Genomic DNA, 12790 nt, shown 5'->3' with positions numbered 1-12790 from the left:
ATTTATTGTTTTCCAAATATTGTATTACATTGGTCTGTAGAATTTTATTCCAAAAGAATTCAATATTCCTCTTAAGAAATTGTAGTTCATCTTCAGATGTGACACCTTCACCAACAAACCAATTGTTTCCAATGCAAAAGATTCCTATTATCGATAATTTAATTTATTATTATCAAAATATTGTATTACATTGCTCTGTAGAATTCTGCTACGAAAGAACTCAATATTCCTCTTAAGAAATTGTAGTTCATCTTCAGATGTGACCCCTTCACAAATAAACATATTGTCTCCAATGCAAAAGATTCCTAGTATCGCTTTTGTAATCTATTATTATCAAAATATTGGACATTGGTCTGTAGAATTCTGCTATAAAAGAACGGAATGTTTCTCTTCAGAAATTGTAGTTTATCTTCAAATGCGACCCCTTCACCAATAAACCAATTGTCTCCAATACAAAAGATTCCTATTATCAAGAACTCTTCAAGTATCCAGAAATAACTCGACCACATCAACCTGAACATTTCGTATAATACTCTGTATATTATGTTACTCTGTGTACTACATACTGTATATCACAGATATTTACATGTATTTGACGCATTGCCGCAGGTACGCCGAAGAGGCCCAGCATCAATACGGAAAGGAGCCGACCACGTTGAAGACTGGCCACTTCACCCAGGTCGTGTGGAAAGACAGCACCGAGCTAGGTGTCGGCATGGCAAGGAACCGAAACGGCGAGGTTTACGTGGTTTGCAACTACAACCCAGCCGGGAACTATCTTGGTAGTTTCACGGAGAACGTCCTTCCGCCTGGTGGTTCGAGTCCCACGAAAAAGATCACCTTCCTGCCGCGATACTCGCTAGATGAGCAAACCTGGCAACAGGAAGCGTTGCTCGTGCACAACGAGTACAGGAGAAGACACCGTGTTCCAGACTTGAGGTTAAGCGCAGATTTGACGGCTGCTGCCAAGGTACATTCGAACTTTTATTATTTTATTATTACATTGACGCAGCGTGTGGGTCAGAACAGAACTCCAAGCTGAGGAAAAACAAAGTTAAAAAAGGCTAATCTCTGTGTCAGATAAAAAGAAAAAAGGATAAGAATTTAAATAAAAATGATATTAGAACTAAGAAATGGTTAAAGTCAAAGAGAACCATAATTTTCATTAACGATCTTTGAAGATTAAAATTCTTCAGTTCTTTTAAAAGAAAATATTACCTCTTCCCAATATTACTATAAATATGATAAATATTACCTACCAAGTATTATTTCTCAAAATAAAATTATTTCTTAAAAATTGCACGAGAGTTAAATTGAATCGAGGATTTCTAATTTAATATTCCATGATTTTTTCGTTCTAAGTTAATAAAGCTGCGAGTCGATAAACGATGTGCACGATTTATGGGATAATTGAAATTTAATGTAAATCCTACGCGAGGATAAGTTAAGATGCGATTGACCGAGCACGCCAGGGCAAGAGTTAACGCTCGATTACGATTTTTTATCTATCGATAGGCGTGGGCGAACACGTTGCTGAACACGAACAAGCTGATCCCGCAATCATCGTCTCCGTACGGGGAAAACATCTACTCGATGCAGTGTTCTGATCCGAAGCTAATTGTACCAGCACGGGAGGTAGTCTCCAAGTGGTACTCCGAAAAGAAGGATCACAAATTTGGAACGGAACCAAAGGTCTTAAACACATGTACGTAAGAAGTGGTATCAAAAACGAGTCTAAACGTTTACGTAAACACATTAAGAAATCTAGTCTTGAAATACATAAATCTTCATCTTTGATGTTTGTTGATTTGGTAAAAAATTCATTCGCAACCGAAAGATCACTAAATAACATGATTTATTTTTACTATTAAGAAAATACTAATTTAATTTACATTTACCTATTCAGAATTAAGAATGAAAGGATCAATTTAAAAATTTTACAATTGAAAAGAGAGCCATTTTAAAATAAATTTTGGACTGTAAACGCTCGGATGTCCCTGTAAAAATTATATTGCCTAGATACAATGGGAACTATCGCTAATTATTTATTCTTGTTCAATTAGGTCATTTCACGCAAATCGTGTGGAAGAACACCACTGAGATGGGTATAGCGATGGCCAAAAGAGACGGAAGTTGCGTGGTGGTGGCGTGTTACCATCCGAGGGGCAACATCGTCGGTCAGTTCACAGAAAACGTGCTAAAGCCCGTGAAGAGTGCCTGTTAGTCGGCTAGGCAGACTTCAGTCCACATTTGTCGATAATGTATTTAAACGCTGTATTTATATATCGTGCATAGACGACAATACGCATAATTTATGTATATAACACAAATGTGCATACACGTAGAATAAAAACATTCCACGTAATACTACACGTAATCGCAAACAACCTCGTCTCTTTTATTCGATAATTGAAATTAGTCGATAACGTGACGTGTAACCATGTCGAAAATTTAGTACCGACGTCGGCATAGATTGTGTACATCGTGAATTATGTTTGAATCGAATCATTTTTTTTTTTTTTTAAATTGACTTGTCGAATGAAATCATTTTGCGACATTATGTACGAATGAATTATATTACGATTCGTACAATTTATTTTAACGTATCTTCGTTTAAATCTCTTCTTGAAAGAATATTAATCGAAATTTCAGGATTGAATAATAAATTTTGATTTGCAAGTAATTAATAATTCAATGTAAAGATAACTCCCAAAGTAACCATTTATGAATCAATTATTCGAACATTGTTTTAGATACTTTGCTTTGGGACGTTGTCAATGACGAATTATGTTTAAGTAAGGAATTATTGTAATCGATTATTTGGAGTGCCGATCGTCGAAGAATCGAATAGTGACGCGATCTTGATTTTCAAGAACGAATAGTATTAATAAGAAATCGGTCAATGACTGATCGTTCCTTCGCTCCTTACCTCAAACAATCACGAAACGAGAAACATTTGTAAGTTTTCTGGCGACAGTACAATTATTATAAATGCGTAGCATGTAGCATCGAAAATATTCTTATAATTTATAAACGCATGTTCATTATATGATACTTTGTTTTTATTTCAAGCGAATTAAATAAATTATGAAATAAACCGTTCGTTGAGTTTTTAAGAAAACACTGTGTACGTTTGGTGATATAAAGAATCGTGTTTTACAGGAGAAAATAATTACATCTGAAGTAATTGTTCCACTCGAAACAATTTCTTTATTTAAATGACAATAATTATCGATATTAGTTTAGTTTTGTAACCAAGATATAATAGTAAGTACCAAAATTAAATCTATCATTAAAGTAAGTGTATCTGTTCGTATTTATTAAAGTGTAATATATAAATAATATTTCCTTGAATATTAAATTACTACATTTCTCCAATTTTTGAAATTGCGGTACTTGTACCAAAAAACGTGGTGCAAGTATCCCCCACTCTTCCCTACGTTCTGAAAATAAATCGTAACGGTAGCCGTGTCAGTAAAAGTGTTGCTGCTTTATAATAATTTATTTATAATAAATTTACATGCACGCGTTGCGTGACAACGTGTCACGTATAGAATAGATATAGGTACATTCTCTCTCTGTTTTTCTGCTCTTATTATTTTACATTACGTACAGCCGTTCATAGTTCCTTTCATGGTCGAGGATTAGTTTAAATCTTAACTGTTAATAACGAGCTCGACGACACTGTAAACGCCGGGCCCTCGAGATTCGTTTCTCTCGCTTCGATTTCGACGAAATTAAAATAGTTTTCCTCGCGATTGGTAATTATACCAACAATCAAAATGGGATTACAACATGTATACGATACATGCAGACGTTAGTTCGTATTTATAATTCAAGTATAAATCTAGAACAAGTAATAAGTGCATTGTTTTCTGTTTGTTTCTGGATGATCCTGTGCAGTCTGATTTTATTTCTTAACCATTTAAGGACGAGCACTTTTACACGGATTGTTTTCTCGTAGAACTCAAGGAAAGAGGAAAACAAATTTATTTATGCAATTTAAATTTTAGTTAGAACTGGAACTTTCGTGAACAAAAATTATGTTAATAATAATTAACGTATCATTCATTACTATTACTTGTTTCAATATCACATTCGAATAATAAAATAAGGTTATTCAAATCTTGTTTTGAATAAATAGTTTATTTATCTGTTTTTTTTCAAAGGTATAAATCACCTTATTTTATCATTGTTATGAAATATGCACTTGTTTCTATAACAGCAAGGTATACTGTAGTTTATTTGCCACTTCCATCCTTAAAGGGTTAATTGACAGTATAAATACAATGACGAGCGTGAATTAGTTAGTAACTTGTGCTGTAATGGGAGATCAGGTAAGTTTAAAATTTTAATCTGAATTTCCAGAGAACAATGTTCACTTCACACTAGATATTAGACTTCGTAAATTATCAGTTGATGCTACACCGAACAAAATTTTTTTTGGGTCAACGTAGCTTGACATAAATAAACAGTGTACGATGAATTATGTCTGCGATACCTAGACTTACAAGTCAACCCTTTGCAGACTCTATTATTTGAATTTTATTTGCTACGCCAATTTAGTTCGCGTATTATTATAATATTAAAAATCGATATCGTAGAATTAAAAGAAATAGTCAACAGTAAAATTCCTTTTCAGTTAATTAATTTAGCTGTTTTATAGTAAAAACGACTGCAACTGCAAAAGGCTGAATCACTTAAAATGGATATCATTACATCAGAGGCAAACTATGGTGTCCACACTTTGTAAATTTGAGAAAATATGTTAAGTCACATGACCCAATATTATATTTTTCATTGTAATTTAAAGTATCAAATTTCCGAAGTTAGGACTTGATGGAATTTATTTCTGGAGTATAGATGTGTACTAAATTTTTATGGAAATTACATTGAATCTCAAGCAAAGAGATGCGTGTCCGTCGAACGAAATCATTCATACATCAGTACTGTGAAATTGGTCATCGATCGGGCACGTGAATATTGCAACAACCATATCGAACACGCTTGACTTTGTTGTTTCTTTAATTATGCAGACTGAGTGATAGATACAAATGTGGCTGAAACACAGGAAAAAATTGAATAAGCAAACGTTGCTCGATATACATAATATAATATATTGCTCCATACTCTTTTAACTGGATAATTACCTCAATATGTTATTAGTAAAATTAAGCGTGGTAAAATGACCAAAACTATTATTTTTTAATTTAAGATATCACCTTTAAAATATTCGTTGCTCTTGTAAGATAATCATATTGGCGAATTGCCACTTGGCCCTCGAGTCAAATTGTGTTCGACATGATTGCCTGTCGAGGATGGGGTGGAATCTTAAATGCAACATCCATCGAAAACACAATTTATCCTGAAAAATTGCTGGTTAAACGCTTCGCTGTCTTCGTGGAACGTAAACGTTGTCTGTATCCAAAATAATGGAATCGTATCGTCTCGATGTCGCAAGCTCGGCAGTTCGCGATACAGGTTTTGACTTTCAGAACCCTTGCATTCAACTAGAAGCCGAGAAGGAACTTGCGAAGGGGATTCGAGGATTCACGCGTCGACGAATCAATTGTAATTTTTTTTTTCCTTTTTTTTTCTATGAAGACACAACGATAACATTTTCTGATATATACTCGTCTGAAGTTCCTTAATATTATCGTATATTAACCTTCATTGGTAACATAGTGGTATATTGCGACACGTTTAGATCGCATCGCATTTATTTTTACGTTTACATGGTAGCGTTTGTTCCGATTCAGAGCCGGGCAAAATCTTCATCTAGATACAAATTTCCAATAACGGATAAAAAATATACCACTACACGTTATTTGTCAAATAAAAATGGAAATTTGAAATTATAAAATGAAAGCATACAGGATATGTCGAACGATGTTAATAATTGAACGAAGCTGTTTCATGTAAACATTCAATGTAAGACCGTTCAATCAAATGAACGTCGCTAGTTAATCGCTATTACACACTGTATTTTTAAATTCGTCTGTTACTCGATCAAGATTTTGCTCATCTCTGTTCCAATTAATCGTTAATTTATTCTTCTTTGTAATAGAAAATTTCAATATCCATCGTGGACGCCAGTTTTGCGTCCTACGGTTTCGTTAATGTTTATACAAATGTAAACAGTACCATGTGACAATTACTCGCTTATTTCAGAATATTGTAGTTGGATCAAACGCAAATGGTCGCTCGAAGTTCTAACGCCTATCTGCACGGAGTTGGGTAGTAATTACCTAATTACTTTATAATTACTTTTGTAATAAACTTAAAAAAAAAAACCTCAAAATCCTTTTTCCCGATATAAAAATCGATTGTAGAGATTGTGTGAGAATCTTCAATAAGTCAAATTAGAGGGGAGACAGAGTGGAAGCAGATTCGAGCGAAGGAGTGGGACAACCTCTCATTAGCCACGAGCGATCAATTGATTTCGATCCTACTTAGGATACCTCACGTACACTCGTAACAGTTCACTTTCACGTAGGTGTAGTAAACGACAACGCGCCGTAACAACACGCTATTCGCTTTAATTTCAGGTCACATTGGTTTTCGATCGATCCTATGGCAATTAATCTATGTACACTGTTGGAACAACGTCTTTGTTAGTCCTTTAAATAATTTCGATTAATCTTTTGTTTCCCTTAACTACAGTTTCCGCGTTCTTGTTTTTATTGTTCTCCTCGTTTCGTTATTTTTCTTCGATCGTTGAGTCGGCAGAGACGTCGCGTCATTCTTTTGAAGTCGACGAATGCGAGATTCGATCGTAACTCGTAATTTTATGCGAGTACGTTGCGTCGAGATTTTGTTATTTCTGTTCGAACCGTGTCTGTGCGTAAACTGCACTTCGCAATTTCGTTGCACAAATATTGAAGACCGTGCATTCTTAATTTAATCCTGTATAACCTGACTCGTTGATTAATTGAAATATGTTGCAATTATAAATATAAATACAATTGAAGATTATTGATCAATATATTTCGAAAGTTGAGAGAAATGACTTTGGAAGGGATTTAGTTCTAAATCATTGCTAATGTCTTCAGAACTTATACCTTTAGAAAAATTCGAAAATAAGAAAATCCATTTGTTTAAATCTCGAAACTAGAGCTACGTGTTCAACACATCAACGTCGGATTACAGAGGATTACGAAGCTATAGTGTACAGTCAATATTCACTCGGATCATCTCCGTTAAATTGAATGTCGCTTTCCAGTCGTACTTCCCTGTCGCTTCACTCAAACATTCACGTCTCAGTTTCTCGAAACAAATCGCTTTTGGGATCAGAGAACACGAAGGTCTTCGACGCGGATTAAACAAACCACATTCCATCGTAGACTATAGAATATCATCGTTTCTATCTCTGAAAAATAGCTCGGCTGTCTGTGAAATATGTACAAAACTCCACGAGTCACCAACGTCAACGAAGGTAATAGACATTCGTGGTCGGGACGGGTTTCGTTACTCTAATCAAGGTAAGAAAGACAGAGAGTTAATGAAGGAGAGAAAGTTAAAGATGCAGAGAGCGGGCCAGAGAAATATTTAAGAGACAATGTAAATGCTCGCGGCGCGTCTTCGAATTCGAGGCAAGCTGCCACGAGAATCCATTAGTATTTAGGTTAAATAGAATAAGGAATATGTAAATTATAGGGATCGAAGGAGATCTATCGAGATTCGTTTCGCTGTGTGTCGCAATGAAAACTGCAGATATTTTGTTTCGATGAATTAATCACAATTCAATTGTAATATAGCAGTAAAAACTAATTTTGATTCAGTTGTGATCCAAAAATTGCCAGACTTAAAATTCGTGATTATTTCTGGACGGTTCAAATGTTACCTCGAGACAATTGAAAATCAGATAATCTACCATTTATCATAGTATTTAATTTTTATGAAGGGGGTAATAGGTTTGGGATTACGTTTTTGTAGTGCTATCTCTGTTCTGTGTGAATTCGATCGAACTTCGCGCGACTTTAAATTCATCTTCCTCGAGAATGCTCGTCACGTTTGGTGATATTTTCATTGTGGACCACAAAGCGAAACCAATCCGAGCGTTGATAATTGAATCGCCAAACCTGTGGGGGCATAGCGGAAGCAGCATCAAAGCAGGTACTCGAAAAGACGACGTTTGGTCGGGAAAACGTGTAAATTGGTCGAGAAACGATTGCGTCTGGCTCGAAGCGTCGAGTCAACAAATAGATACATCTCTGAGTCTAAACGACGTCTTACGTTTAACTAACTGATTGAACGGATTGTCGAAACATTTTTGCTCTTTCGTCGCTAAGAATAAAACGATTTCTTCTCAACAAACGACGTACTTGAAAACTTTGATAAGATTGTACGGATAAGACTGCTTGTTTTTTTTTGTAAACTAACAGAAGAGAAGAAAACGGAGTTCACGTAGTAACCTTCTTTCGGTAGAATCGCACTACATTCTCGATATAATCGATTATCTTTCGCGTCTTGTAAACGGCGAACAGAGAGTTACCAAGACCACGACGGATTCGCGGGGATTTCAATTATCCGCGTGGAAGCGAGTTCTGTTCCTAAATTAGTCCTGAAACCTCGATTCGGTACTCCTAGTACTCGTCTAATGTCCACGTCGTCCTACACACGCACGATATAATGATTTCGACCTCGGTTGGTGTGTCTCTCTCTCTCTCGCGTGATATGATTAAAATGGTCATATATTTCATATATTTATATAATATACTCTCGTCGTAAATTTGTTCTAGTATAAAATTATTTCGCGTTCATCCGCGGAACGAGACCCTACGTAAGAATTCGGGGCTTGCGCTAGGGAAATACTTCACGTTTTTCGCCTACACACGTTAGCTACCTCGAGAAAATATGACATTCGACGAGGGACAAGAATCCCTTTCTTTGGTAACGTTACAAGCATGATTGAACTAAGTAAATTAATGTCTGCTGAGCGTACAAATTTTTCATTTGTTTAATTTTACTAGTCTTGGAGACCTTTGGAAAAACTATTTCCTTTTTTCGTAATATTTTTGAACGTTAACAATAATTACATTATGCGAAAGAACACTTCTATATGTTTCCAAATTAATACTTGTAAATGTGAAATATTTGAAACGTATGATATTAAAGAAATTTGTATTGTACGACGTTAGTAGCTGAAGAAAATTTAATTTTACATCTTTTACGTACTTTTGCATCAGAAATCATCCTCTTTTTGTCTATATTACGAAGTACGAGTCAATATGCACACTTTAATTATTTAACCTTTGATTTTTATGTAAATTGTATCATTCACAAGTATGTCACATATAGTAATTATGTTAAATATGTTTGAAGAAGCATCATGGCTAAAATCTATTTGAAAAATAAACAAGAAAATACCAAGCGCAAATGAAATCATCGAAGAACCTGGAAGAGACTCTTGTCCCATCGCCACCACTTTCGTTTCTTTATTCTACAAATGTAATCGTCTCGAATTTATCAATTGCGTTACTGGACCTTTGGCATGAACCATCGCGCATGCTGTGATCTAGCCCGTCCTAACGATCATCTGGATCGCTACGAATAATTCGATCGGATGTACGGAGGTCGAGACGCAAGAGCCGACTAGAGAGCAAAACGTTTTAAGAACGTACGCCCACTACGCACACACCGCAATGTTATCAATGGGATACTTTTAAATAAAACTCGCAACAGCGCGCGATCTCTTCGATATCCGGCAACAAATTGAAATCAGATTGCTCGGAAAGTGTGTTTGTACTATCTACGTAGAGAGAATTATCGCTAAAGTAGTATCGTAGCTTCGATGAAACGACTGCACGTCGACAAGGCTGGGCGTTGCTAGAACTGAAACCTCCGATCAAAGAATTATTCAGTCTTTGTTCCATTCGCTTGTGACACGCGACTTGTGAGAGATAGTAAAATAATTGATTTGCTATTGGGTCGGTTTGAAAATTCGTTCAAGTTTTGTTTTCGATATTCAATTGTCACTCGGAGATGTTCAAAATGTCAAGAGATTGTAGCTGTATTCATTTGAAGTAAACTATGTCGGTTCATTTTGAAAATTTACATAAGACACTCGAGTAATGTTATATCCTTCACTGTTAATTCAAAGATTCAATTTTCCAAATTTAATATAGCTTCCCTCTGAGGTACAGACATTAACTCTAACATTAATTAAAAAAAGGTACGTCGCTAAATGAATCGAGAAAGAATAACTAATTAAGAAGAGGAACATAACGGACTATCAGAGAGATCAAGTCACCCCTTTCATTCTTACAACCCCTTCATCCGATTAATTATTTGTCAGAGTTACCTAATCACTCAAAGCGAATAGCAAAGCTCAGCCCTGCCGACGCGCGCAAATAAATCCAGCGTTCTGGCGTATCACAGTCGCGACTCTACGACGCCGCGTTTAGGTCCCCGAGTTCGCATAAATGAATACCGTCATTGCGTGGCTAATTGAAACTATGCAAGGAACAGAGTAAAAAAATTCGTCTAGGTGCTCACCGGTGCTAATCGGTCCCGGTCACCGTGTCTTCCAAGTGTCACTGAAACACCTTGCTCTCCGGCCGTCTCACTATCCATGATAGTTGCCACCGTTCAGTCCCACCTAAAGGCTCACTCGTGCTATCGACATTTCCTTGTCTAAAAGTTCGGTTAGCATCGCCCTATTCTGGCGTGAATATATGTTAGTACTCTCAATCGTGAAAATTCGTATGGAGCTGAAGTTTTGTTTCTATACAATTGAAGAATGACGTAATATTACACCTGTGGTAGTATTTGCTTTTGCGATCTCTTTAGAACTTACTAGTCATATACAAATTAATTTTTGTCAACACCTCACTTTCAGAGTTAATTTATTTATTCCTCAGTGTAAACCCTTGTCACCCATATACAGTCGATCCCATAAATATTCGTACCCTCTGTGTCTATCGAAGAAGTTTGACTAAATTATATAATAGTTTTGATATCGCTTGATATATAAATCATCAAACATCAAACCTACTATTTAATTTAAACAAATTTAATTTAAACAGATTTCTTTAACAGACATAGAGGTTACGGATATTTATGGGACTGACTGTATGGGTGACGGTGCTTTTCACTGCAGAACGAACAAAATTAATCCTGAATGTTAAGTGCTAAAGAAAATAAATTTGAATGAAATTCTTAAACTTCGATGAAGTTATAAAAATAAATACCACTATAAATGTTTGATTGTGTAGCTTCCAATAGTCTGAAAACAAAACTTGATCACCGTAGAAATGTTCAAGAGTATTAGTCTGGCAGTCAACCTGTTAAGGGTTGCACTCTTAGTGGTGTTGTATTAAACTCCACCAGTAAAAGCTAACCCCAGAGAAAACGTCTTGAACACCGCTGGAGATTAGCTTCGGAATTAATTTCCACAAAATTTGAGAGCAATTGGATAGCGAAAAGCTCATATTTGAATGTTTTGAAATTGTAACAATTTCAACAAAAGTAGACTCGTACCATTTCCGTAACAAACCTCTCACGTTTGTATAATCGACTACACCTGACCAATCGCTCTTCAACTACCGAATACCACTTCCTGCTATCCGTGCCAGACTACCAACTCTCCTGACACGAACAGTAGACAGCACGAGCGAGTCCTGATTCGTCGTTAGTCGGGATGCCGCGGACAACGCGATCGCGACACCCATTAGAGTGATCTTGACGTATAATGTGGGAACGCTTACAGCCATTTGTTTCGAACCACGCCGGAGAGCCTGCGTCCCCACATAAGGTTATATCATACGATCGTCCCTTGTATGTGCTGAGGATCCTGCGTGCCGCTAGGGATCTGCGGCGACTGCGACGGCGATCCCATGGGATACTGTAGGCTCGGTGGGTCGTAGAGACCGCCGAGGGAGCCGCCCAGACCGGTGCCAAGGTTCGAGCTGAGGGCAGCGGTCAGCTCTGGCATGGACGGCAGTCCGACGTCCAGGATGCCCGTGTTGCTTGCGCCCATAGCCTGCGAGCACTCCTCGGGCGGAGTCACTTCCAGACCGATGGATCCGTTCAGCGCGATCTTGATCGGGTTGTGATTAGAGGGATGCGACAACGCGCCCAGACCTATGTCCTCCAGGCTGCTTTTCCTCCTGCTCATCGTGAGCCCTTGTCTCAGCGAGTTGCTGCGTCTGAGCAGAATGTCGTCGACCACTCTGAGGGAGTTCGACCGGCCGCGCAACGTGCCAGCCACTGTAGGGCTATCGGGTAAGGAGAGCGAGTTCGACTTGGTGGTGCCCAGTGGAGGAGCCCTGGGCAAACCTATCCCCGATCCTCGACGGCTTCCTGCTCCAGCACCGGGCAGGCCTGCCGAAGCCACCGCCGCGCTCATCTGCGACACCAGCTGGGCTGAGCAGAAGCTGATGTTGCTCTTCCGTCGCGAGTTGTGCCTCTCGAACGTTTTCTGAGCGGAGAACGGGCTGGGCCGCACCAAGTAGACGATGTCGCCCTCCTCGAGCTTCAGGTCGCAGCTGGGGTTGATGATCACGTAGGACAGACTGTTCCGTTTCTCCGAGACGTCGTCGTAGTCGGCCACTGGCAGGTTCAGCGACTCCATCCGGGAACGGACCAGGTTCGCGATCTCGGCCCTCTCGATTTGCTGGGCGTGATTGTCGCGGGCTTCGTCGCCGAGGCTCACGGAATACTGTGCAAAGAAGAGAAAGTTTCTTTAGTCGCGAGTCGCGGCGGTTGTTGCTCTCGGAGCATTTGTTTAACGCGTTGGCTTAACACATTGAACGCCGTGTCACCCATACGTGGGTGGCAGTATCTGTTA

The 12790-nt window shown here is 38.0% G+C and overlaps 2 protein-coding genes across 20 annotated transcripts in view; one reads left to right on the top strand and one right to left on the bottom strand.

Annotated features, from left to right (window-relative positions):
* Positions 1-3102, top strand: part of LOC128875413 (uncharacterized) — an 82746-nt gene extending 79644 nt beyond the window's left edge. For all 9 annotated transcript variants that reach the window (XM_054120968.1, XM_054120971.1, XM_054120970.1 and 6 more), the window contains 3 exons: positions 610-970; positions 1516-1705; positions 2064-3102. In XM_054120968.1, the coding sequence (XP_053976943.1) occupies positions 610-970; positions 1516-1705; positions 2064-2224 (712 nt within the window). In that variant the 3' untranslated portion in view covers positions 2225-3102. The remainder of the gene's footprint in view (positions 1-609; positions 971-1515; positions 1706-2063) is intronic.
* Positions 3103-5642: 2540 nt separating this feature from the next.
* The window catches only part of LOC128875411 (potassium channel subfamily T member 2), a 217497-nt gene continuing 210349 nt past the window's right edge, over positions 5643-12790 (bottom strand). For all 11 annotated transcript variants that reach the window (XM_054120963.1, XM_054120962.1, XM_054120957.1 and 8 more), the window contains one exon: positions 5643-12661. In XM_054120963.1, coding sequence (XP_053976938.1) covers positions 11762-12661 — 900 coding nt within the window. In that variant the 3' untranslated portion in view covers positions 5643-11761. The remainder of the gene's footprint in view (positions 12662-12790) is intronic.

The sequence above is a fragment of the Hylaeus volcanicus genome, chromosome 4, assembly GCF_026283585.1.
Source record: "Hylaeus volcanicus isolate JK05 chromosome 4, UHH_iyHylVolc1.0_haploid, whole genome shotgun sequence".
NCBI classification, from domain to species: Eukaryota; Metazoa; Arthropoda; class Insecta; order Hymenoptera; family Colletidae; genus Hylaeus; species Hylaeus volcanicus.
Note: the sequence above shows the minus strand (reverse complement) of the source record. Positions and strands in the feature narration are given on the sequence as shown.